Consider the following 27,175-nt stretch of genomic DNA (forward strand, 5'->3'; position numbering starts at 1 on the left):
GCCTATCTCTCACCCTTATTGGCCTATGCATGTCCTTTATTCCAACCTACTTTTCTACCTGTGGTTACACTGCGTGGCACCTTCCCAGATGTGTATCTCTTTGCCTGGAATGCTCCTCTCTTTTCCTTTCTCACCTCTGGCCCCTTCTGGCCAATGCCTACTCATCCTTTAAAACTCCGTTCAGATATCACCTCTGCCAGGAAGACTTCTCAGACTGCTCTTTCTTCAGTCTGATTCAGTGCCCTTCTGTATGCTCCTATAGCTCCCATATAGCAAACCTCCCATGGCCCCTGTGCTGAGCTCCACCATAACCCCTGTGCAGAGCTCCATCATAGCGCTTATCATCCTGTACAGTAAACATCAATTTACTTATCTCTCTGTCCTAACTAGATTATGACTTCCAGGTCAAGCAGGAACCATAATTTATTCATCTTTGTAAACTCTGTGCCTGCCACGGAGTAGGCACTTAATAAATTTGTGTCAAATGGATGGATGGATGGATGGATGGATGGATGGATGGACGGACGGATGGACGGATGGATGGAAATTCCCTAAATTCACTCAGCACTGTAGTTCTGAAAGTTTAGCATTTTGCATTCCTTCCCCTCCAGGTATTTTCACATTAAGAGAGATAATACTGGCCAGGCATGGTGGCTCAAGCCTGTAATCCCAGCACTTTGGGAGGCCGAGACAGGCAGATCATCTGAGGTCAGGAGTTCAAGATCGGCTTGGCCAATATGGCGAAACCCCGTCTCTACTAAAAATACAAAAACTATCTTGGTGTGGTGACCTATAATCCCAGCTACTCGGGAGGCTGAGGCAGGAGAATAGCTTGAACCCGGAAGATGGAGGTTGCAGTGAGCCAAGATCGCACCACTACACTCCAGCCTGGGTGACAGAGCGAGACTCCATTTCAAAAAAAAAAAAAAGAGAGAGAGAGAGATAATACTATGCAATGTTCCTTAACTGAAAGCCTGCTAATCATCGGTGGTACACTGGAGGAGCATGGGAGGAATGAGGATTTTCATAGCAGTTACTAAGAATTCTCTCCCCCTCCATCTCCAGGCCAATCTGCTAATGAGACAGGCATCATCTGCCAACCCAGCCTGCTATCCTGAGTTCTAAAGACACTGCTAGTCACCTGACACTTTCCTAACTTTCTCTAATCTCTGTTCTCTTCTGTCCTATTTTTTTGTGTTGTGTTCGCTGTACACAATAATACAATAAAATTCCACCTTCCAGGAGTTATCCACCAGGCCTCTACTTCTCCCATAATTCCCCCAACACCAAAACGCCCTTGACACTCAGCCCTCTATAAACCTGAGCTTACTCTACAAGACACATGATCTTTTCAATCCAATAAGGTCTTACTTGACTCTGGACCTGAATCATTATATGCAAACCTGCTGAGTGTCTATTATTTATTATAGATCCCAGAGCATCTCTTCAGAAAGGGCTGTGATGCAACCTCTTAGTTTTGGTTTGATTGTGTTTTAAAGCCATAGCACGAGGCCGGGCACGGTAGCTCACGCCTGTAATCCCAGCACTTTGGGAGGCCGAGGCAGGCGAATCACCTGAGATCAAGAGTTTGAGACCAGCCTGGCCAACATGGTGAAACCCCATCTCTACTAAAAATACAAAATTAGCCGGGCATAGTGGCACCCGCTTGCAGTCCCAGCTACTCGGGAGGCTGAGGCAGGAGAATCGCTTGAACCTGGGAGGTAGAGTTTGCAGTGAGCTGAGATCAGGCCATTGCACTCCAGCCTGGGTGACAAGAGTGAAACTCAGTCTCAAGAAAAAAAAAAAAGCCATAGCAGTATCAGCACTCTTGTAATTATTGTGACCTTAAAGTTTTCCATAGAAGTTAAATACAATAAAAGAATGCTGGTCTTTACAGCTGGCAGAGGACTTGTAGGTTGCCTAAATGATACTCTTTCACAGCAAAGGAGACTTATCTTTATACGGAGATGGCCTCACCAAAAGAATTTAAGAAGGCTTTTACAAAAGAAGCAGAAGTATCATAAAACACAAAACAGTAACAATAAAAATAAGAAGACAAGAATTAAGGAATTAAAGTGGAAGGAGAATATATCACTGAAACCAAGGCTAAGGAAAGTTAACCCACGGAGCTTCCTGACAACCACAGCAAAGGCAAAAGTACGACAAATTGCCTAATAAGAAAGTAAAGCAATGTTCGTTATTCCTCTTTAGAGGACTTTATTTTTCCCTTTGTCCAGCATCTCTCCATATCGGGAAATGCTCTTCTCCCCACCCAGGCCCCAAATCATGTGGCTCAGGCGGGAGCTCTCACATCAATACAGACCTCTCCACCTTTCTGTCTTCTGCTTGTCTGTCTGTCTCTCTCTCTCTCTCTCTCACACACACACACACACACACACACACGCATGCACACACAGCTCTTTGGCCAAAGGTGGACTCCTAACCTAGGCTGGGCTGATCATTGTGCCCCACCTCCCTGGCACAGTGATTAGCCTAGGAATGGGTAACTGAATGGAGCTGAGCCAATCAGAGTCTTTCCCAGGGGTTTTTCAAGCCACAGGTAGAGAAAGTCCCTCATTTTCCCTCTAGAGCCAAGGCTAGGAGTCTCATAGCAACCGACAGGCAAACCCCCAACAGTGTGGCAGAAGTCAACCTGAGAAATCCAACCTGAGAGAGAAGCAAAGTGAGGGGTGGAGAAAGAGCACCAGCGCTGCGTGCAAGGGCCTGGTTCCCCTTCTCCCTGGGCTCTGCTGCACCCCAGCCCTCCTATGATTTGATAATGTGACCAAATACTTTTCTCTTTGCCTAAGCTGATTGACTTGATTTCCTATCCCTTGAAACGAAAAGACTGCTCACCAATAAAGGAACATGGAGCAGCACAAATGGATGCTGAGCTCATGGCAGTTTTACCAAAAGCACAAAGGCTCTGCATGTGGCCAGCTCTTCTCGTGGACTGTTTGGTGTTTACCATGTTAGATCCTTGTCCTGAAAAAACATTTTCATGGAGAGACAGTTGCATATCCGTGGGTTTGTTGCAGGGATAGAGCTTACAACTTGAGCTACGAATGATGAAAATATTTCTCTGTTGTGTTTTAGTTGGGAAGGTTTTTACAAAGCCTGGCATGGAAGATTATTTAAAATTGAAGAATAGATTTTCTAATCTTGATTGAAATAAGATCCACATGCTGTAGACACCAGGGGTAGGGGTGACAGAGATGACACTTCCTTGAAAAATCAAAGGACCTGATAGCACTTCTGCCCTGATGCAGAACGCCCCCTCTCCCCACTCCCAGTGCAGAAAAAAAAAAAAAGGACTGCAAGAGTCACATTGTATGCATGGCACATCTATATGCAGGTGGTCACATGAGTGACTGCTTGAATCCAGAATATTCTGAGGCATTTTGGATTTTGTAACTGTTCCTTCCCATTTTTCCTGTGATAGCCACATTTGATCATCTTTCCCTTTTCTAAAGTTGCACAATAGCTTCCCACCGAACTCTGTGAGGACTTCCTGCTCTGGCCAGGATGCTACTTAATCAGTGACTGGACCTGCAGGAGGAATATCCAAGTGTTTGTTCACTTCACGCATGTACAGGATGTCTGCTGAGTGCCAGCCATTGCAGTGGCATCAAGGAGAAGAATATGGTGGTCACTGCCTTCACATGGCTTGCATTTTCAACCTGCTTTTAGTCCACCCATGATGGATGATGCCTTCATGCATCCCCACAAGTGTACCCAGGACTACTCACAGTTTTGCAGGGAGCAGAGGAATGAAAGTGCTAATAATTACCTTCTTGCCTATTTGGGTCTCAGGATCCAGATCTCTGATGCCTTTGTGACAAGGGTCATGGAATCCCCTCATAACTGTGTAGTTTTCATGGTACTTTAACATCTATTCTGCTCCTATTGCAGGCCTAGCGAATAGTTTTGAATTGGAAGCCAGTGATACCAAGAAGCCTGGACGGAGGAGAGCCTGCTTGGGTGGAGGCAGGACAAGCAGCAGCAGCCTCCAGCTTCCAGAGACAGCCCTGACAGCAGCACCAGTGGCTGCAGCTGTGCAGCTGTGGCCCCAGCATTGTACAACAGCAGGGAAGTCCCCCCTACAGGAGTCCTGGGTGGCTTCGGGCTGTGGTCCCGGCCCCTGTCTGGCCTCCCTTGCACCTGTTTGTCTTCTGGGTTTGGTTCTCCAAACTTCTGTGGGGATTTTGTGAGTTCCTACTATCATTTACATAAATTTCTCTTCTCAAATAAGCTAGAGTTGATTTCTGTTTCTCAGAACCAAGAAATCTGACTTATTACCACGCATAAAGTGTTGGGGCAAATAAATTAATAAATGAATCAATTTTACTATTTGCATTTCACAACTTGCTGGGATCGGTAGACATAAATTGTTAGCCTCACTCTATTGTAGACATCGGTGTTGAGCCTCAGAGAAGCCAAACAATTCCTCCAAGATTTACATAGCCAACAAGTGGCAGAGTCTGGACTGAAATCCCAGTGCCATAAATCTTTTTTTTTTTTTTTTCACAGAATCTCTTGCTCTGTCGCCCAGGCTGGAATGCAGTGGCATGATCTCAGCTCTCTGCAACCTCTGCCTCCCGGGTTCAAGCGATTCTCCTGCCTCAGCCTCCCAAGTAGCTGGGACTACAGGCGCACAACACTGCACGCGGTTAATTTTTGCATCTTTTAGTAGAGAAGGGGTTTTGCCATGTTGGCCAGGCTGGTCTTGAACTCCTGATCTCAGATGATCCACCAGCCTCAGCCTGCCAAAGTGCTGGGATTACAGGCATGAGCCACTGCACCCAGTACCATAAATTCTTTCCGCTATACCAAGTTTCTGGTTCTAGCCGCAGTGATGTTTATTTTCAGAGCACACTATCTTTTCACCTTGCACACCCTGACCCTGCTTCCTTATTTCTTTTTTAACCCTTTGATCCAGACTGATGTCCTAAGGCATGCTGGGTCCTTGCTGCTACGGAGGCCTGTCACCTCAGCCCCCAGACATAAACTGGAATGAATGTTCCAACAGTATCCTGCCTGTGCATGTATGTATGAGCACAAGGAGGCTCCAATTTTTACATTTCCTCCTCATTTTCAGCTTATATAGCCTACACTAGCAAAAGAGTCTTGGGGAGCTTAGAGGTCATAGGAAATGACCTGTTAGCCGCATTTCTGTTCTCTATGACAAGGCCTGTTTTCAGTTTAGACATCATGGGGAAACCACTCTTCCCATTAAAGTGAGCTCCCCCGAGGATGAAATGGACACCATGCTATCTACTTGACATTATGAAGATTGAATGAAATAAAAAGAATCCAGCAAAGTGCCTGAAAAAATGTTGGCCATCCATATTCCAAACTGAGAAAAAATGCTTAATACAAAGATTACCACATCACTTATAAAAACAAAATACTGGAAGCAATAAATGTCCACAGTGAGAGAAAGATTTTCATATTATGCCTCTGTTGAAACTGGTAGCAATATAATAAATAGTCATTATGAAAAGTATGGAGCACCGTAGGAAAAATATTATAATGAAAAGAGGGGGCAAAGCAAGATGCAAAATTGCATGTAAACTCTGGAAAGATATGCATGTGAGAAAAAGTAGACAAATAACACCGAAATGAAAACTGTTAACGTTATCAGAAAGCCCCATAATCCCTTACCCAAAAATCTGGAAGCCAGATGTGCTTTGCCATTCAGAATTCTTTGGATATTAGCATATCTTAAATATTATATAGCACCTCCAGCACTCTTTAATCTAATGCATTAGTACTTCAGCAGTGAGTACACGAATGTCGCCCTAAGTGGAATAAATGAAGACTGAGGTCGGGAGCAGTGGCTCACGCCTGTAATCCCAGCACTTTGGGAGGCTGAGGCAGGCAGATCACTTGAGGTTAGGAGTTCGAAACCAGCCTGGCCAATATGGTGAAACCCCGTCTCTACTAAAAATACAAAAATTAGCCGGGCATGGTGGTGGGCACCTGTAATCCCAGCTACTCAGGAGGCTGAGGCAGGAGAATTGCTTGAACCCGGGAGGTGGAGGTTGCAGTGAGTCAAGATCGTACCACTGAACTCCAGCCTGTGCAACAGAGCAAAACGCCATCTCAAAAAAAAAAAAAAATGGCTCTGTAAGTAACTTCACCTCAGTTCAGGACAGGTGCCCGACCTGACAAGTGCCATTCAAATTGGATTTAGCCATGAAATAAGTTATGAAAAATTTTACATTCATCAGCACTTTGGGAATTTTGGAACTGCAGATAAGGGATTATAGATATATAATACTGAAATATTCACTATCATATTGGTTCTGATCCACAATGTTGGAAAATATTAAAAGTGGAACATATAGGGCCTGACCCTGGTGTTAAAATCATCAGCTTCACTTGAATTCTCAAGTGTACCCACTGTGGCAACAGCAATCCTCAACGCATTTGCTATTAGCCAGATTTTTAATACAGACCTACATGGCCTTAACTCATTTTTGTTTTTCTTGGCACTTATTCTCTTTTTAAAAATTTTTTTTTAAATTTTACTTTAAATTCCAGGATACATGTGCAGAATGTACAGGTTTGTTACATAGGTATGCATGTGTCATGGTGGTTTGCTGCACCCATCAACCCATCATCTAGGTTTTAAGCCCTGAATGCATATTTGTCCTAATGCTCTCCTTCCCCTCACTCCGCACCCACCGACAGGCCCTGGTGTGTGATGTTCCCCTCCCTGTGTCCATGTGTTCTCATTGTTCAACTCCCACTTATGAGTGAGAACCTGCAGTGTTTGTTTTTCTGTCCCTGTGTTAGTTTGCTGAGAATGATGGTTTCCAGCTTCATCCATATCCCTGCAAAGGACATGATCTCATTCCTTTTTATGGCTGCATAGTATTCCACGGTGTATATGTGCTTGGCACTTATTTTATCACCTGGACTCGCTGACTCTTTTCTAACATCTTACCCCGTTACGGAGAAAAAGCTCAGGATTACGACATCTACATGTGGCTTAAGAGTAGTCTCTTGCTCCACTTTTCTGCCATGAAGTAATTGGCTAATATGTAATAATGATTAACAAGTGCATAGATTGTGCTCACAATACCCTTCCCATTCCTGGCCTCATGCTTGACTTTTGTAGCTGGTAGGCAAAGTCCTCTCAACGTAGCCTCAAGGAACCAGACCTAGAGACGGGGTTACAAGACAGGAGCGAGAGTCCAGACAAAGATTCCAGGCAGCAGCATCAACAAAGGAGCTTGCTGTTGACTCAGCCTCAGCTTGGAAGCTTTTCTATGCATGTAGGAAGGGCCAGTCATGAGACAGGGCAGAGGAAAGCCTGATAACCCCTCCCCTCATCACTATGATTCCCCTCCCTCTGCCAACTCTGGGAATCACAGCATGGCTGCCCTCACAGGTCACTGTCACTTATAGAGTGTGCCATATTTTGCAGTGAGCTGGGCTTCCCAGATGGTGAGAACCAGTGGTTTAGATGGAGATCCGTTGGGAGACGGGGTTCTTGTGCACTATGCAATGACTTTGGTTTGGAGACATGCCCAAAAGCATTACACAAATGGCATTTTCTTAGTAGACTTCTAAAAAACATGAGTAGTCTTTTTTTTTTTTTTTTTTTTTTTTTTTTTAGGCAGAGTTTTGCTCTGTCACCAGGCTGGAGTGCAGTGGCAAGATCTTGGCTCACTGCAACCTCCACCTCCCAGATTCAAGTGATTCTCCTGCCTTAGCCTCCCCAGTAGCTGAGACTACAGGTGCGTGCCACCATGCCCAGCTAATTTTTGTATTTTTAGTAGAGATGACGTTTCACCACGTTGGCCAGGATGGTCTCGATCTCTTGACCTCATGATCTGCCCGCCTCAGTCTCCCAAAGTGTTGGGATTACAAGTGTGAGCCACCGCGCCTGGCTGAGTAGTCTTATAAAATTTAAAAATACGTTATGAATGTTAAATCAATGCTTCCCCAAATGTTTCTGCTGTGAAAATATTTGAATACCTTGATACTGGCTGTTTGACACTTAAACATATGTTATAGATGACTTTTTAAGCTTTATTATCCCTTTTACTTTACTCAGTGTCAGCTATACATTTTTTCCTAACTTCCTCATTCCACTCAAGACTTTAAATAAGCCCCCAAAGGGAAATACATTGTCTGAGTTACTAATGTAGCCCCTGTTTACAGCCACCAGGTTACATTTCTAGGTTGACATATTCCCACTCCATGGTCATCTGACACTACAAATACGTTGTTGAAACTGGTTTTTCTATGTGTGTGGTTGGGGTTTGAATCCGTTTGTGGCAGAGACAATAGGATAACGAGTCGCCAAACAGGTTTTCTCCCTCATATAAAAAAATGACACAAGCCATTGGTTTCATTGTCTCTCTAACAAAAATCTGAATTGTTACTGGGTAATAACAGCAATTTCTACAAACTTCCTCTGCATTTTCCTTGTTCTTTAGGGGAGTAGGTCTTTGCAAAAATCAGGGGTAATCACACACAAGAGAACAAGAAAGTAAGACCCAAGGAAATACTGAAAGGCACCAAGGCAAAGAGCTTAACACACTAGCGTTTGTGAATTTCTAATAGTAAAGTGAGCTCAATGTCCCATGACTACATTGCAAAGCCTTCACCCCACCCCATCCCACCCCAGCAACCATTTGGCTCTTTAGTGCTTGACTCTTTTTTTTTTTTTTTTGAGACAGAGTCTCACTTTACTCTGTTGCCCAGGCTGGAGTGCAGGGGCGTGATCTCAGCTCCCTGCAACCTCCGCCTCCCGGATTCAATCGATTCTCCTGCCTCAGCCTCCCGAGTAGCTGGGACTACAGGCGCATGCCACCACGCCTGGCTAATTTTTTGTATTTTTAGTAGAGATGGGGTTTCACCATGTTAGTGCTTGACTCTTAAATATGAATAGATATCTAAAGACTACCACCAGATATTTAAGTATAGCCTCTAAAATAAAAGACAGAGGCCAGGTGTGGTGGCTCATGCCTGTAATCCTAGCACTTTGGGAGGCCGGGTCAGGAGGATGGTTTGAGCCCAGGAGTTTGAGACAATCTGGGCAACATAGGGAGCCCTTGTCTCTAGGAAATAAATAAATAAATAAATAAATAAATAAATAAATAAATAAAATAGAATAAAAGAGACTAAACAAAGAGAAAAATACAGGGAAACAAACAGTAAAAAAACAAACAAACACAGAAGAGTGGTTTTTAAAAAAATATAAACCTCAAAGAGATTAGGTGAAAATATGACCACATGAAACAAGAACAGGATGTTATAAAAAGGAAGCTTCATAAATAAAACAAGAAAAAAAGTCTTGGAAGTTAAAAACTGAGATTCTCAACAGGTTGGAAGATAAAATTGAGAAAAATCTTCCAGAAAGTAAAACAGAAAGGTAAGAGGATGGACAACAGGAGAGAGAAGATGAGAAAGCTAGAGACTGTTCTAGAAGTCCACATCTACTGAGTAAGTGATCCAGAAATAGAGAACAAGGAAAATAGTGACCATGTAATTACCGGGGAGTAATATGAGGAAATATTTAGGATTAAAGGATGTGACTCTCCGTATTAAAAGGGTTCATCAAATGCATAGCAAAATGGTTGGAGTAAAACACACACACACACACACACACACACACACACACACACCCCTCCAAGGCACATCATTGTGAAATATCAAAATGTTATTTAAAATCAAAGAGAGGCCAGGTGTGGCGGATGGCTCACAGCTGTAATCCCAGCAATTTGGGAGGCCATGGTAGGTGGATCACCTGAAGTCAGGAGTTCGCGACCAGCCTGGCCAACATGGTGAAACCCCATCTCTACTTAAAAAAATACAAAAACTGGCCGGCCGCGGTGGCTCACGCCTGTACTCCCAGCACATTGGGAGGCCGAGGCGGGCAGATCATGAGGTCAGGAGATCGAGACCATCCTGGCTAACACAATGAAACCCTGTCTCTATTAAAAATACAAAAAAATTAGCCGGGCGTGGTGGCGGGCGCCTGTAGTCCCAGCTACTCGGCAGGCATAGGCAGGAGAATGGCGTGAACCTGGGAGGTGGAGCTTGCAATGAGCCGAGATCGCGCCACCGCACTCCAACCTGGGCGACCGAGCGAGACTCCGTCTCAAAAAAAAAAAATTAAAAAAAAAATTAGCCGGGCATGGTGGTACACGCCTGTGGTCCCAGCTACTTAGGGGCTGAGAAGAATTGCTTGAACTCAGGGAGGCTGCAGTGAGCCGTGATCAAGCCACTGCACTCCAGCCTGGGCAACAGACCGCGACCCTGTCTCAAAACAAAACAAAAATATATGCAAGGCCTTAAAAATAACTTCCTATGGGTGGGCGCGGTGGCTCACGCCTGTAATCCCAGCACTTTGGGAGGCCAAGACGGGTGGATCACGAGGTCAGGAGATCGAGACTCTCCTCACTGACAGGGTGAAACCCCGTCTCTACTAAAAATACAAAAAAAAAAAAAAAAAAAAAAAATTAGTCGGGTGTGGTGGCGGGCGCCTGTAGTCCCAACTACTCGACAGGCTGAGGCAGGAGAATGGCGTGAACCCAGAAGGCGGAGCTTGCAGTGAGCCGAGATGGTGCCACTGCACTCCAGCCTGGGCGACAGAGCAAGACTCCGTCTCAGAAAAGGAAGGAAGGAAGGAAGGAAGGAAGGAAGGAAGGAAGGAAGGAAGGAAGGGAGGGAGGGAGGGAGGGAGGGAGGGAGGGAGGGAGGGAGGGAGGGAGGGAGGGAGGCTTTCCATGCACTCTTTCTTAGGAAGTTATTTTAGAATGTGCTCATCAGGGTAAGAGGGTAAGAGGAAGATAGGGGTTGAAGAGAGAAGGCTGCATTCAGCATAGCAGACAGTCCCAGGGAATGATGGAGAAGCAGCTGAATCCTAGCCAGCCTGCAAATCCAGGGAACATACATAAGATGATACAAGGCAGGAAGATTCTGAGGAAATGGAACTGGTAGATTCTTTGATGCACTGGATCACATGAAAGGTTTTTGTAAGGCTGTGAGCAAAAGACATGCCAAAAACAAAGCAAATGAAAAAATGAGTGAATTAATAACTTCAGGAAAGACAAAAAGGTTTACAAGAAAGGAAATGTTATCATTGAGCAATTTGGCTCAACAGAGAACAAGATTTTCATGAACATAATAATGTAAACTCTTGTTGTGATAACATTATGTTGAAAGATTACAGGGAAGGGGCCGGGCGCGGTGGCTCAAGCCTGTAATCCCAGCACTTTGGGAGGCCGAGACGGGTGGATCACGAGGTCAGGAGATCGAGACCATCCTGGCTAACACGGTGAAACCCCGTCTCTACTAAAAAAATACAAAAACAAACTAGCCGGGCGAGGTGGCGGGTGCCTGTAGTCCCAGCTACTCGGGAGGCTGAGGCGGGAGAATGGCGTGAACCCAGGAGGCGGAGCTTGCAGTGAGCTGAGATCCGGTCACCGCACTCCAGCCTGGGTGACAGAGCAAGACTTCGTCTCAAAAAAAAAAAAAAAAAAAAAAAAAAAAAAAAAAGAAAGATTACAGGGAAAGAAAGCATATGGTAAGAGGGTTAGGTAGATACTAAATCCTTATTTGAAATCAGTAAATGATGTCTAACACAGAAAAACCAAGAAAGAGCAGCATAAGTGTATTTTGCAGAAATATAGAGCTAGTGCCAGAAGAAACAAATAGAAATTGAAAATGGTATCCTTTGGCGCATGAGACAGGGTGGAGGAGGAAAGAGGAATTTTTGTTTTTCATTATAAGCTTTTAAATACTATTTAACGCTTTGTTTACTATTTGCGTATCTTTAATAAAAAATAAAATTTAATTATAAAAAAATACATGAAAAACAGACAGGCAGTGAAGAGACAATTCACTAAAAAAAGAACTGCAGATGCCCCCTAAATTTATGAAGAGATGTTTGATCTTATTAAAAATAAGAAAAATGTAAATTAAAGCTAAATTGAGATATTCTTTCTCATTTATCAGATTGGTAAAAATTCAACTGTTGGATGACACCCTCTTTTGGTGATGCCGTGGGGGAATGCAACATGATTCAACCCTGATCAAGAAGTTGCAATAACCACTAAGACTGCAGATGCATTTGACTCAGCGAACCCCCTTTAAGAAATGTGTATGAAAAAAAACCCATGTTTCAGGTTATTCCTTACAACTTTGTTTGTGATAGCAAAATGTGAATTAGAAATGGTCCAAATGTCTGTCCATAGGGGACTGTTTAATAAACTATTGTCGATCCCTTAGTGAAAAGTATTTATTTTCTCAATGAGTAAAGGAAAAAAAATGACATAATTTTACAACCAGCTTCCAGGCCCAACACAGAGCGCTGTGTTGAAAGCCTCCCAGACTGGCTGGGCGCAGTGGCTCACGCCTGTAATCCCAGCACTTTGGGAGGCCAAGGTGGGCGGATCACAAGGTCAGGAGATTGAGTCCATCCTGGCTAACATGGTGAAATCCCGTCTCTACTAAAAATACAAAAAACTAGCCGGGTGTGGCAGCAGGTGCCTGTAGTCCCAGCTACTTGGGAGGCTGAGGCAGGAGAATGGCGTGAACCCGAGAGGTGGAGTTTGCAGTGAGCAGAGATTGTGCCACTGCACTCCAGCCTGAGCAACAGAGCAAGACTCTGTCTCAAGAAAAAAAAGACTCCAAGACAGAGAGACTCTCTGACCTCCCTAAACCTGAGCGTAAAAAGAACCGCTTTCGAAACCTTAGACGTAAAGCGAGAGAGGCAGTGAGACCATGTCAGATTTAACATCAGCCCTAGGTCTAAATCCCAGTTTGGCTACTTTTTATTCGCCGTGACACTCTAGACTTTGGTTCCTCATCGGTAGGCTGGGGATAGGACTCCCTGCCTTGTCAGGTCGCTGTGAGGGTGGAGTGGATGAGAGTGTGTGATACGGAAGCTACAGGGCCTGGCCCACAGTAAGCGCTCCACAAACAGGAGTTGATATGAATAGCAGCACCGGAAAAAAGAATCCTGTCTCCAGGACAGTATTCATTGTAGAAGGAAAGTCATGTTGGAAATCCCAAGAGAAGAAGGAAAAGTCACTGCTCTGAAGAGAAGAATTGAAGGAATTTCCTCTCATGACTAGGCAGTTTTGGGAGAGGCTCTGTATACACAGTCAGATGCCTACGCCCTCATGTTCTCCAGCTTCTCATTGCCATTGCCTCCTCTGATGACCGGCAGAGATGTTCCCTAAGCATCCTAGATCAGCAGGACTGGAAGGACCCGAGCCCAAATTCCCGTTTAGGACGAGAAACCCAAAGACCAGAGAAGACCAGTGATCAACTCAAGGGCACACAGCCAGCGGGCTTGGTCCACAGCCAGGCGCACCCACTAACAAAACTGCTTCCAGGTACGCATTTTATGATAGCAAGAGATACAAAAGGATAAACCTAAATGTGCGTCCCCAGGGCATTGAGCTAACTTGACTTTACTCACTCCTGAGAGGGGCTGCAGTCAATGTGAAAGCATGTGATCAAGGTTGGTGGAGAAAGTAATGTGTTTATATCAACCCATTTTGATGGCTGTGTTACACTTACATTTTACACACTTCCCATGGAATGAAGCCCCAAACCTAGTGGCAGCTTGCATTGCAGTAACAAGGATTTCTAGAACATACCCAATCCCTGCTCCAGCACTGACCAGATATGTAATGCTGAGTTTTCATTTCCTCATCTGTGAAAGGAGATATCAGCCACCTTCATCATGCTGTTACAAAAATAAAATCAGATAGCTGTGTCTGTCTGGCGCACAACAGCCACTACTTCTCTCAAACCTAGATATCCCCTTGTCTTATCGACAGAGGAGACCTAATGAGTTCCACAGCAACCTGCTGATCCTGCTCTATGAATTACAAAAAAAGGTTTTCCCCCAAGCACCGAGAGAGAGAGAGAGAGAGAGAGAGAGAGAGAAAGAAAGAAAGAAAGAAAGAAAGAAAGAAAGAAAGAAAGAAAAAAGAAAGAAAGAAAGAAAAAAGAAAGACCTTCCATAATGCTTTCATAGTTTAATCGTTTTCAATTTCCTCAGCCAGAATCAAAAGTTAAGAAGAATCTCATTAAGAAGAATTCTAAGGGTATTTCTTTTCAAGTTCCCAAATACCTTCTTCATTATCCACATTGCCCTTGCAAGCTGGTTCCCCCATGTCCATGCTGATATGGAGAACACCGAATCCAGATGTATTCACTGCGTTCCCGGCACTATACAATTCCTACCCCAGGGATGTGCTCATGGGAAACACTCAACGAGTCATCCTTATCTGAACCAAGCAGAATCAGAAAAAGAATTCCAAGAAAGATATATTGAGCATCTACTTACTATATGCTAGACACTGTATAAGACCCTTTTCACGCTCTTGTTTAATTATGACAACTCTGAAGGTGATCATCGTTGTCCTCACCTTACAGATGACGAAACAGACATTCAGAGCACTTTGTGATTTGCCTCAAGTTTCACTGTCGAAAAGGAGCCAGGTCTCCTGACTTCAGGTCTTCCCACTATGAGACCACCAGTTTCTTGTAACTAGAGGCCTCTCCCATCTAAAGCATCTTTGTAACTGCTTTCCCTTTCCCCACACTGCTTACACACACAGAAGCCCCTAATTTGTAACAAGTCATTTGATAACTCCAAAAGAGGGGCCACATCCTTTTTCTCTATGTCTGTTGATTAACAAAGACAACATTATATTTCCAACACATTAGTCAGACCAAGGGGGAAAAAAATCCCCATGACTGGAGTAAATTTCCATCCTTTGGAACAAGGACATATACACAGAAGGTTTACTATAGAACGTAAACATTGCTTTTAAATGATGCCAATCTCTCTTTTAATGTGGCCTAAATCCTAAAATGTAAAGTGTGATAAACCAGGCACAGCATCTCACACCTGTAATCCCGGCACTTTGGGAGACTGAGGCAAGTGGATCACCTGAGGTCGGGAGTTCAAGACCAACCTGAACAACATGGAGAAACCCCATCTCTACTAAAAATACAAAATTAGCTGGGTGTGGTGGCGCATGCCTGTAATCCCGGCTACTCAGGAGGCTGAGGCAGGAGAATCGCTTGAACCCGGGAGGCGGAGGTTTCAGTGAGCCGAGATTGCGCCATTGCACTCCAGCCTGGGCAACAAGAGCGAAACTCCGTCTCAAAAATAAATAAATAAATAAATAAATAAATAAATAAATAAATAAATAAAGTGTGATAGTGTCCTTTCTTCTATTTTAAGTAGACACACAAGCCTTAATATATATGAAAACTGTAAACATCAAGGCCAACTCTTTAAGATTGGACTCTCACACTAACACACCTCTTCCTTGCAACTTGCACCCAATTTGAGTCTGGTCCTAGGCATGCTGACCTGAAATAGTTGCTGGCCGCGGCAAGTACCACGCGGTGGCAGGAGAATTCCTGAATGTCCACACACAAGATGACATCTGTCAGAGCGTTTTCCATTCGCAGGGTCTCCAGGCCATTCTGAAGAATTAAGGAGAGTCCCGCGTCGTCAAATTTGACCTTTTCCCCATTTAGGATCTCCACCAAGTCTCCTCTTTTCTGGGAGGGCTCATCTGTAGAAGGTGCCAGAGGCCCTTCCAAACTCTTCTCAACCACGTCACCCATGGTCCAGGCGCCCCTTTGTCCTGCCATCAACGTCGAGACTGAAGGAGCGCCCAAGTGTCAGGCAGGCCCCATTGCAGAAGCTGAGCGGATTTCCTGTGCAGGGCCCTCCACTTATCACCAGCTGTCACACACACATAACAGGAAGTCTCGCACTTTCTCATCCTGTTACTACAAATGCCAGCAACTTCTATTCTTCTTCTTTCTGTGAATAATCACAGGGTTAGAAATTACTTAGAATAGGTGTGTGGGAGGGGGCTCTGGAAGAGGAGTGGCCTCTTAGAGTCCACTGTGAGTGCTGTGTGTTTATTTTGGTGCATCTCCCACTTCATATCCGTGAGCAGGAAGCCTCCGGTGGTGGCTATTACATTTGTACTCCTAATGCTATCAATAACCCGAGTCGTCAATGAGGGGATGGACAGGAGACAGTCTATAGTCCTCCCACTTCCTCCTCCCAGGCGTCTGAGATCCCACAACGATCCAACAACCGTCCTTTGTAAACCTTGGAAACCCCACTTATCCCTGACATTCTCATTTCTGGAGACACTGCAGATAGTCTATCTTCATCCTCCTCCCTACCCAGGGGAAAACAACGTCATGGCAAACATTCATGTCTTTCCCTCACCGAAAAACGTCTATTGTTTCAGATGTGCTTTGGGGGCACAGAAGAAACGGTTTCCAAAACTCGGTCACTAGCATCTTCTCAGAGGATGAGTCAGGGTAGGTCTACACCGAATTGCCACAGCACGTCTCAAATTAGCCCGGTGTCTACAGACCATGCATCTAACGTTGGATCCTGAAGTATTTTCATTACCTTTGCAGGTCTTAGTTAAGTAGTAATAACTGTCGTTATTAAAATCCCATGATTTTAATAGGAAGTTATAGGAGTGTATTAGTTAGCGTTCTCTCACACCCAACAGTAATGCTTTACCAGGTTGCTAGGTATTTCTTAGCCCAGTAAACTTGACATCTAAAATTAACCATCACAATTACAGTCATACCCAGCATAATGATATTTCAGCTGATGATGGACTCCGGAGAGACAGAACCAAAAGGATACCTAGAGAGGCATAGCGGAGGGAAATTATTAGGGGAATTGGCTCACATGATTATGGAGACTGAGAAGTCGCATGACAGACTGCTGAGAGCTCAGGTCGAGTCCGAAGGCCTCAGAACCAGGGAAGATGGTATAACTCTCAGTTCAAGGCCAAATGCCTGATAATCCAGGAGGTGGGGAGACTGGTGTAAGTCCTGAAGTCCAAAGGCAGGGGATCCTGGAGTTCTGTTGTTCAAGGCAGGAGATGACTGTATCCCAGCCTCAGAATAGAGAGACATGGACCTTTCTTCTGTTTTTGTTTTCTCTGGGCCACTGGCTGATTGGATGGTGCCCACCCACAGTGAGAGTGTATCTTCTCTACCGAGTCCACTCAGACTCACTAAGCTCTCCTGGAAACAACCTCACAGACACGCTCAACAGTAATGCTTTGCCAGGTTGCTAGGTATTTCTGAGCCCAGTAAACTTGACATCTAAAATTAACTGTCACAAGTACGGTCATGCCCAGCATAATGACATTTCAGTCGATGATGGACTGAATATACAATTGTGGTCCCATAAGATTATAATGGAGCATATAAAGAAACTGACAGCTGGGCGCGGTGGCTCACGCCTGTAATCCCAGCACTTTGGGAGGCCGAGGCAGGCAGATCACAAGGTCAGGAGCTCAAGACCAGCCTGAGCAACATGGTGAAACCCCCGTCTCTACTAAAACTACAAAAATTAGCCGGGCATGGTGGCATACACCTGTAATCCCAGCTAGTCAGGCGGCTGAGGCAGGAGAATCGCTTAAATCTGGGAGGCGGAGGTTGTAGTGAGCCGAGATTGCGCCATTGCACTGCAACCTGGGCAACAAGAGCGAAACTCTGTCTCAAAAAAAAAAAAAGGTAATGGAAAAATAATGCCATTCACGATGGTAATAAAACATATGTAAATGCCTAGGAATAACAGCAAGCAGCAACATAAAGAAAACTAACAAAGTTTACTAAGAGATTTGAAAGAAAACTTAAATATACCAAGTTCCTTTATGAAAAGACTAAATATTATTAAAAGGACCAATTCTTTCCAAATGCATTTATAGGTTTAGTTCACTCTAATAAAAATTACAATAAAATTTGGAGTTTAGGTGTTTAGTTTTGTTTTGTTTTGTTTGAGACAGAGTCTCAGTCTGTTGCCCAGGCTAGAGTACAGTGGTGCGATCTCAGCTCACTGCAACCTCCACCTCCCAGGTTCAAGCGATTCTGCCTCAGCCTCCCAAGTAGCTGGGACTATAGGCTCGCACCTCCACACCTGGCTAATTTTTTGTATTTTTAGTGGAGACAGGGTTTTGCCATGTTGGCCAGGCTGGTCTCGAACTGCTGGGCTCAAGCAATCCACCCGCCTCAGCCTCCCAAAGTGCTGGGACTACAGGCTCACACCACCACACCTGCCCCAAGTTTAGGTTAAATTTAAATGAACAGTATCAAGATAGGTTCAAAGCACAGTGGGACTATCTGTAAAAGGATAAACATTAAGTCTAGACTTTACAGTGGACCCAGAGTCTTTTCTCCGTGGGAACTACAAAAGTAAGATAAATGTGGAATGTAGTATTCAGAAGCCCCATATCTGAGTTGGAAATTGAGACTGCTTCCCAGTGTCAAAGTGATTTAGATCTTCCAGACAGCTCTGAGATGTCTCATTCTTCCTGATACAACGGCAAACAACAAAGTTTCTGATGGTCTGCAACTCTTAGAAAACAATTTTTCTCAGTAAGAATAAGTAGTCACTCACGAAGGGTATCCTTATGACACATTGATAATTGCACAGAGTCACTTAAAGAAACGTTTCTTTTTAATGTTTTTTGCTTTTTTGTTTTGTTTGTTTTTTGAGACAGGGTCTCACTCTGTTGCCCAGGCTGGAATGCAGTGGTGAGAACACTGCAGCCTCCACTTCCTGGGCTCAAGCAATCCTCCCGCCTCAGCCTTCCAAGTACAGGTGCATGGCACCACATCTGACTAGTTTTTTAATTTATATTTTTTGTAGAGGCTAGATTTCCTAGCCTGATGAATGGGAGTGCAGATTTTTACTTTCCGATTTGACCTAATCTTTTCTTTCTCAGCCCTTTTAAGATTAATAGTCATGAATTTAAATTGAGACCTGGCAGACGGCCAAGATCAGTTTCCAAAAGTTATATGCTTGGGCCAGGTGTGGTGGCTCACGCCTGAAATCCCAGCACTTTGGGAGACCAAGGTAAGAAAATTGCTTGAGCCAAGAAGTTCCAGACCAGCCTGGGCAACATGACGAAACCTCATCTCCACAAAAAATATAAATTAAAAAATTAGTCAGATGTGGTGCCATGCATCTGTACTTGGAAGGCTAAGGCGGGAGGATTGCTTGAGCCCAGGAGGTAGAGGCTGCAGTGAGCCATGTTCTCACCACTGCATTCCAGCCTGGGCAACAGAGTGAGACCCTGTCTCAAAAAAACAAACAAAACAAAAAAGCAAAAAAAAAGTCATATGTTGAGCTGTGTTCAGTAGAACTATGGAGGGTCGGCCGGGTGCCGTGGTTCACGCCTGTAATCCCAGCACTTTGGGAGGCCGAGGTGGGCGGATCACGAGGTCAGGAGATTGAGACCATCCTGGCTAACATGGTGAAACCCTGTATCTACTAAAAATACAAAAAATTAGCCAGGCAGGCTAAGGTGGTGGTGGGTGCCTGTAGTCCCAGCTACTCAGGAGGCTGAGGCAGGAGAATGGCGTGAACCCGGGAGGTGGAGCTTGCAGTGAGCCGAGATCACGCCACTGCACTCCAGCCTGGGTGACAGAGTGAGACTCCATCTCATAAAAAAAAAAATAAATAAATAAAAAAGAACTATGGAGGGTCCAGCTAGTTAAACTGAATCTGCCCTTAGACTTCAGAGTCAAGGTGAAGCAGAGATGAAGCCAAGTGAACGAAAGAGACTAAGATAAGACAGGACAGGAGGGTAGGAGGAGCAAGGTGGGAATTCAAGAGGATCTAAGATTTTTGCATATGCCAGAGCTGGGCTCCAGGACTCCCACTTAGCCCCACTGGTGGCCTCCTGCTTGGCTAAGAGGGCCTCACTGAAAGATGTAGGGTCAACACAGATCCCATGCCATACCCCAGCCCCAGCTCCTGTGACCTCTCTCCTATATGTAGATGTCAAACCCTTCTCCCTAGTCACTCTCCTCTGCTTTATGCATTTTAATGCTCTAAATCTGTGTTCAAAGTACGGTGTTATTATATCCTTGCTATTGGTTGTATCTTTTATTAGTATTAAATGTCCCTGTTTACCCTGTTAATTTTTTTCTTTAAAGAATTTTCTGATTTGCCTGGAGTTTTTATTGCCACTCCTGCTTTCTTTTTGTTTACTTTTCCTAATGTATCTTTGCCTGTTCTTTGTATTCTGGGAAATAGACATCTTTTCTTAATGTTTCTGATGGTTGCAATGATGTTTCAACAAATAGTAAGCCAATATTTATCTAATTATCATAGCACAAAGCCTAGAGATAACTTGGATTATCTCTAGACTTGGATAACTTGGATTATCTCTAGGCTCTGTGCTACAGTAACTAGATAAATATTGGTATTCAACTGCTTACTTAACATCTGCACTTGAGGGTCTAACATTTGAGGCATCCTCCAACTAAATATATCCCAAGCCAAAACCTGGATGGTACACACCAAACATGTCCCTTCACCGGGCTGTGTTTGGGCGGGAACACATGAAAGAGACGTTGAGTAATTGGCAAAGTTCAATTTCTTGACCTTAGTGGTGTTTACAACGGTGTTGCGTGCCTTATAATAATTCACTAAGCTACATATTTGTTTGTATCATTTTCCATGTTTTATTTGACAACACAAAGGTAACAACAACCATAACAATAATAGTCAATATGTATTGATGCCAGGGTTTTGCTAGTTAGTAGCTGAATGGGACTACAGTTCCAGACTTCCAGCTCCTGAGCCAGTGCCTGATCCCCACCCCATGCTGAAGGAGCACACTCAGGACTTCGCATCTTCCTGGTAAGTGTGAGGCAAATGGAATATCCGCCCATGCCTCAGACAAGACCAGCTTTGCGTGCCATCTTGTGGCCTCTTTCTGGTTCCAGTTAATACCTGAGGGCCCAGAAAACAGAGAAGCTGCAGCTTTTACCTCAGGTCAGGGTTCCTCTGAGTATCTTCAGTTCCCAGGTAGAGTGTGCCAGCCTCTCCCAATCGCGGCCTCCTGCAGACGCCGCTGGTCTGGCCTCTTCCTCTGCCTGATTCAAGGTTGCCCAGTGCTCCCAAGCTCGTGCTCATCAAATGCCTAACCCTGGCCTCCTCTGGCCAACTCCTGTTGCCAACCACATCCTGTCATAATAATAACGAAAGATAAATGCTTTCATCCAAAACAATGACACAGGGTCTGCCTGAATCTGAAACAAGAAGTTGGAAAGTTGCCAGAGGAGAAAGACAAGCCTGATCCAAGTAGTGAGGCCAAATATCAAAATCCAAGAACAAAGCAGAGTCCAGAGCCAAGTGTTTTATAATTTAATCCAGAGGGGATTCTTTTTAAAAGGGTGGTGTTAAGGCTTTATTTCCTCTTACAAATTCTGCGTACAACACACACTTTCCACAGCATGTTTCTAGTCAACATAATAAAAGATTTGTCATATATGAGTTATAATTTTTTAACTTTCTATTCAGGACCACCCAGCCTGGTCCCAGGTGTTACCCTGACATGTCCCCTGCAGACCTGAACTTAAGGAAAGCCAGGTGTTCCCAAGACCCCTACCAGGTGGTTCTGAGCAACCTCTCCTTAAAACAGTGTCCACAAAATGGTGGAAGTAAGGCCGGGCGTGCTGGCTCACACCTGTAATCCCAGCACTTTGGGAGGCTGAGGCGAGCAGATCACTTGAGCTCAGGAGTTCGAGATCAGCCTGGGCAACATGACAAAACCCAAAAATTACAAAATTACAAAAACCCAAAAATACAAAAATTAGCAGGGCACAGTGGCGCATGCCTGTAGTTTCGGCTATATGGGAGGCTGAGGTAGGATTGATTGAGACTGGGTGCTGTGGCTCACGCCTGTAATCCCAGCACTTTGGGAGGTGGAGGTGGGCAGATCACTTGAGGTCAGGAGTTCAAGACCAGCCTGGCCAACACGGTGAAACCCTGTCTCTCCTAAAAATACAAAAAAAATACCTAGGCATGATGGCGGGTGCCTGTAATTCCAGCTACTCGGAAAGCTAAGGCAGGAGAATCACTTGAACCTGGGAGGTGTAGGTTGCAGTGAGCTGAGATCACACCACTGCATTCCAGCCTGGGCAACAGAGCAAGACTTAGTCTCAAAATAAAAAAGGTGTAGAGGCAAGTGATGGCAAAAGCCAAAACTGACCCTCTACCCTCAACAAGTAGTGAAATCAGGGAAGTTCGTCCTTAACAAACCACATCCCATTTTTCATCCCACCCCAAAACCCCACATTTCTTTTATTAACAAATTAACTTTTGCTGGGTGTTTTTCTGATTATGAAACAATAATAAATGTACCTTGTTGAAAACCTGGGAAATTCAGAAAAGAATCAAAATTGACGTTTGGTATGCTGCAGTAGACTTGTACTGACTCTAGGGAGTTGATTTTGTGCATTTCTTCTCACTTCAAGGGCGATGACTTGGTGTTGGTTGAAATTAGCCATGATAGGGATATTTACACCGTAGAAATGGATAAATGCTACACATCAGGGCTTTGTCCTTGAAATTGGCCATGATAGGGATATTTACACCATGGAAATTGATGAATACTACACATCAGGGCTTTGTCCTTGAAATTGGCCATGTTAGGGATATTTACACCATGGAAATTGATAAATGCTACTAATAAGGGCTTTGTCCTTGAGAGCCAGTTGCTGAACATTCAGTATTACCTGGACGCGACCCCACCCTCCTCTTTAGATTGCCAAAGTCCTGGGGCCTCCTTGCATGTGCACCACCCTCCAACTCCAGTACGGGCTCTACTCTTGGATTTCAGAGAGATTCTGCCTGACCCCCTTTTCATGAAGTGGATTATTGTGTCTCTGCTCCTTACAGGCAAACGCACTTCCCTGAAACAGAGGCAGAGCAGTATTGGGACACTCATCTGCCGGGCCCACATGCTAACTACCACTGTACCACTCTTCCACCGCAGACCCCAGTGTGGTCCTCACCTCCAAGTCGCTATAGAAGCCACATCTGCTCCCATCAGCAAAAAAATAAAATAAAGCAAAAAAGAAGCCACTTCTACAGCCCAACTTGGCACCTTCCAGCTTCTATACCTGCCCCGGGGCAAATCTAGTTTTCTCATAAAGGGAATTTCCCGACAGATACTAACTTTTGGGCCATCCCATGTAGCCTCACACTTGTCCCAGGATGGCATTGTGTCCTGGTTTGCCTCTTGGCCAGGCTTGTCCTAGTTATTAAGGGATCTGGTGGCAGCCCTAAGGGAGCTAGCCTTCCGATTTGGAGTTCATGGAAGAACATTGTCTCTGGAAGGAAGTGGGAGGAGTAAGGCGAGACTCCAGTCCTGGAGGAATAGCAATACAAACCCAGAGAACCAAGGACTGCAGACAGGCATAAGGTCAAAGTAAGGTCAGTTGATTATGGTTTCAAGGTCAGGCACAGTGGCTCATGCCTGTAATCCCAGCACTTTGGGAAGCTGAGGCGGGCAGTTTACCAGGTTAGGAGATTGAGATCATCCTGGCCAACATGGTGAAACCCTGTCTCTACTAAAAATACAAAAATCAGCTGGGCATGCTGGCACACACCTGTAGTCCCAGCTACTCCGGAGGCTGAAGCAGGAGAATCACTTGAACCTGGGAGGCAGAGGTTGCAGTGAGCTGAGATCACACCACTGCATTCCAGCCTGGGCAATAGAGCGAGACTCCATCTCAAAAAAAAGAAAAAAAGAAAAAAAAAAACAGGTCAATGCCTCAGTTTCATATTCCTACAAATTGGAAGTAATAATAGGATCCACCTCAATGTGTTGTAGAAATGAGGAAATACGTGAAGCCTGTAGAACAATGCCTGGCATGTATTAAGCACGATGTAAGCATTAGCTATTATTATGCAAACCCTTCTGTAGAAGGAAAAGTGTGTACATTTCATTCGAAATCGGGCTTCAGGCTTCAGACCAAAAACTCCTTCAAAGCCCTTTGTTAGTACCTACAGGCCCTCTATTTTTCTCATGTTTTCTTGGATCATTTTCACATAGTCAGTGTAGAAGGGTCCATACACCACCACCTCCCCAGGGAAATAAAGATTTCCATCACCCAGTCCTCTGCATCAGAAACATTATTCTAACCAGAGTCATAACAATCCACAGAAGGATTTATCCATCTGGGACAATGTTCCCTTAAAGAGCCTGAATTAGACAGCCATTTTGAAAAGAAGTATTTTATAGATGATACTAGTACTAAGAGCGCCATTTATTGAGATGTTACGAAGTGTTCCGTGTACCTTTCCTCATTTTATTTCCTTTTATCCTGATAACTTGATAAAATAGATTACTTTCCTTTTTACAACTGAGGAAACTAAGGCTTCAAACCGAAGTTGGTTGTTTTGTCCCAGGTCACACAGGTAAGTCAGTAGTAGTATTTGGCCGCCCATGCCCTATTCTAATGAAAAGTTACCAGCCCACATCCTCTGTTCCCCAGGAAGCCATTTTCTGGTACCACATGACTCAGCTGTTTCCCCTTATTAATTGGACTAGAGTGAATGCCCCCCACCCAAAGACAGCCAAGTACAGAGATTAGTTCAAGGACACATACAGCTGGCTCAAAAATATCAGATGAGGCCTCACCTGATGCCTCATGCCTGTAATCCCAGCACTTTGGGAGGCCAAGGCGGGTGGACAGCTTGTGCCGAGGAGATCAAGACCAGCCTGGGCAAAATAGGGAGTCCCTGTCTCTACAAAAAAAAATTTAATTAGCTGGATGTGGTGGTGCATGCCTGTGGTTCCAACTACTCAGCAGGCTGGGGCGGCATGATCTCTCGAGTCTGGGAGGTGGAGGCTGCAGTGAGCCATGATCACACCACAGCACTCTAGCCTGAGCAACAGAGTGAAACCATGTCTCAAAAAAATATCAGATAGAACCATTGGAGTCCCTCCCTCCCTCCCTGTCTCTGAAATTTGAAATAAGGAACACAGAGTTTGCCATTTGGCAGCAGAAACAGAAGGCAAAAGGAGTCATCAAGAGATCCATGAGGTAGAGTCAGAGCCATGGCAAGCTAAAGCCCTGTGCAAGCCAAACTTCTGAAAAGCAAAAACTGTCAGTAAGCAGAGGGACCCAGAAGGCATAAAAAGGAGACTGAAGCCAATATGCAGAAAGTAGCTGAGACAGGTCACTCTCAGGCTGGGTGGAAGGAAGACCATGGGTCCTGTTGCTGAAGTCCTGAGCCCACTGTGGATCTGGACCCACCCTCCTGCTCCCATTAGGGCTCTGCTCATAAATTTTAGAGAGATTTCTGCCTGGTGCCCACATTTCTCAATGTGGCTTGATTGAGACTCTGTTCTTTTCATCCAAATGAGCCTCCCCAAAACGGAAGCAGAAGAGTGGTGTGAAGTTCATCCATCCGACCCCACATACCGACCTTTGCGCTCCCGTCCTCCACAGACCAGAGATGTCACCAGGTACACAGATGGGCCCTAGAAAAGGGTCAGATACCATAGCTGTAGCCAGTGCTAATTCAGGTCTGCTATCCATATCCAAATCTAAAGTGTACTTTGCAAATGAAGAGTCAAGGAGTAAATGGGAAACAGCAAAAATTCCAAAAAGTGGATTTTGTCAATAAGAACAGCCCCCCAAATGTTCACTTATTGCTAAGTGGGAAGAGGGACGCTATAAAAAAAGTAATGTACATTACGACCAGGCGCAGAAGCTCACGCCTGTAATCCCAGCACTTTGGGAGGCGGAGGCGGGTGGATCACTTGAGGTCAGGAGTTCAAGACCAGCCAGACCAACATGGTGAAACCCTGTCTCTACTAAAAATAAAATTAGCCAGGCTTGGTGGTGCACACCTGTAGTCCCAGCTACTCGGGAGGCTGAGGCAAGGGAATCGCTTGAACCCAGGAGTGGAGGTCGCAGTGAGTTGAGATCATACCACTGCACTCAGCCTGGGTGACAGGACGAGACTCCATCTCAAAAAAAAAAAGTAATGCACATTATGTTGCCATTTTTGCAGATATGAGTGTGTGTGTATATATATATATATATATATGATAGAAGACCAGAAGGAAATGCCTTCACTCATCATCAAATATTTAATATTTAGTGACACAATGGTGTGCAAAAATCTGTTCTCCAGATACAATACTAAACAAAAAGTGACACAGTTCCTACCCTCAAGGAGCATACAGTCCAGTGAGAGAGATCAATAGTAAGAAACAAACACACACACTGCAATCATTCTAAATGCTGTGAGGGAGATGCAGTTGGTGAAGAACCTTTATCAAGGGCAATTTGACACGGTCAAAGAGGTCAGCGAAGGCCTGTCTGATGACCAAGATGTGATGGGTGACCATGCACCACCCACATGAACAGCAGGGAAGAGTTGTCCAGCAAGAGGTCACAGCATGGGCAAAGCCCCATTGGAGGAGAGACTACAGCAAGTGTCAGAAACTGAAAGAAGGCCAAGTGGTTGGAGTAAAGAAAGTTTGGGCTGGGAATGGTGTGGGATGTGAGAGGTAGGCGGGGTCAGATTATCCAGCGTTTTAGGGACCAGGTTCAGGACTTTTGTCTTCATCCTACAAGCAACGGGAAACTACCAAGGGACCGGGGGAGCTAGTGGGGTGGGGCATGGAGATATAATCAAATTTGCAATTTGAAAATATCTGTCTCAGTATGGAGAACAAATTACTGAGGGCCAGCACAGATGAGGTAAAAGAGAAGAGAGCCAGTCTGGAATCTATCATACTAATCCAGGTGGCAGGTGATGGCAGCGTGAACTGGGAAGTAGTGTTAGGGACAGAGACAAGTAGAGGCATTTGAAGGCAATATCAAAGGTAAAATCATGGCTGGGCACAGTGGCTCACACCTGTAATCCTAACACTTTGGGAGGCCAAGGTGGGCAGATCACTTGAGGTCAGGAGTTTGAAACCAGCCAGGCCAACATGGTGAAACCCTATCTTTACTTAAAGAAAAAAAAAATTAGCCAAGCATGGTGGCGGGCACCCGTAATGCCTGTAAATCCAGCTACTCGGTTGGCTGAGGCAGAAGTATAGCTTGAACCTGGGAGACGGAGGTGGCAGTGAGTCAACTTCACACCACTGGGCTCCAGCCTGGGCAACAGAGCGAGACTCCATCTCAAAAAATAAAAAATAAATAAATAATAAAAAACAAAACTAAAATCAATAAGATTTGGTGAAGGATTGGATGTGGAATGCAAAGGAACAGGACTTTTCAAGAATGACCTGGGTTTCTAGTGTGAACAGTTGGGTAAACAGAGGTACCAACCCTCTGAAATACAGAACGCTGGAAAGGAAACAGG

The 27,175-nt window shown here is 44.7% G+C and overlaps 1 protein-coding gene across 3 annotated transcripts in view; it reads right to left on the minus strand.

Moving 5' to 3' along the window:
- KLHL6 (kelch like family member 6) overlaps positions 1-15,710 on the minus strand; it is a 68,827-nt gene extending 53,117 nt beyond the window's left edge. For all 3 annotated transcript variants that reach the window (XR_012430899.1, XM_074031487.1, XM_005546498.5), the window contains exon 1: positions 15,365-15,710. Coding sequence is in view for 1 of the 3 variants with exons in the window: in XM_005546498.5 (XP_005546555.1) it covers positions 15,365-15,651 (287 nt within the window). In the remaining 2 variants the exon portion in view is untranslated. The remainder of the gene's footprint in view (positions 1-15,364) is intronic.
- Between the last annotated feature and the right edge of the window lie 11,465 nt (positions 15,711-27,175).

This window comes from Macaca fascicularis, chromosome 2, assembly GCF_037993035.2.
Source record: "Macaca fascicularis isolate 582-1 chromosome 2, T2T-MFA8v1.1".
Taxonomy (NCBI): Eukaryota; Metazoa; Chordata; class Mammalia; order Primates; family Cercopithecidae; genus Macaca; species Macaca fascicularis.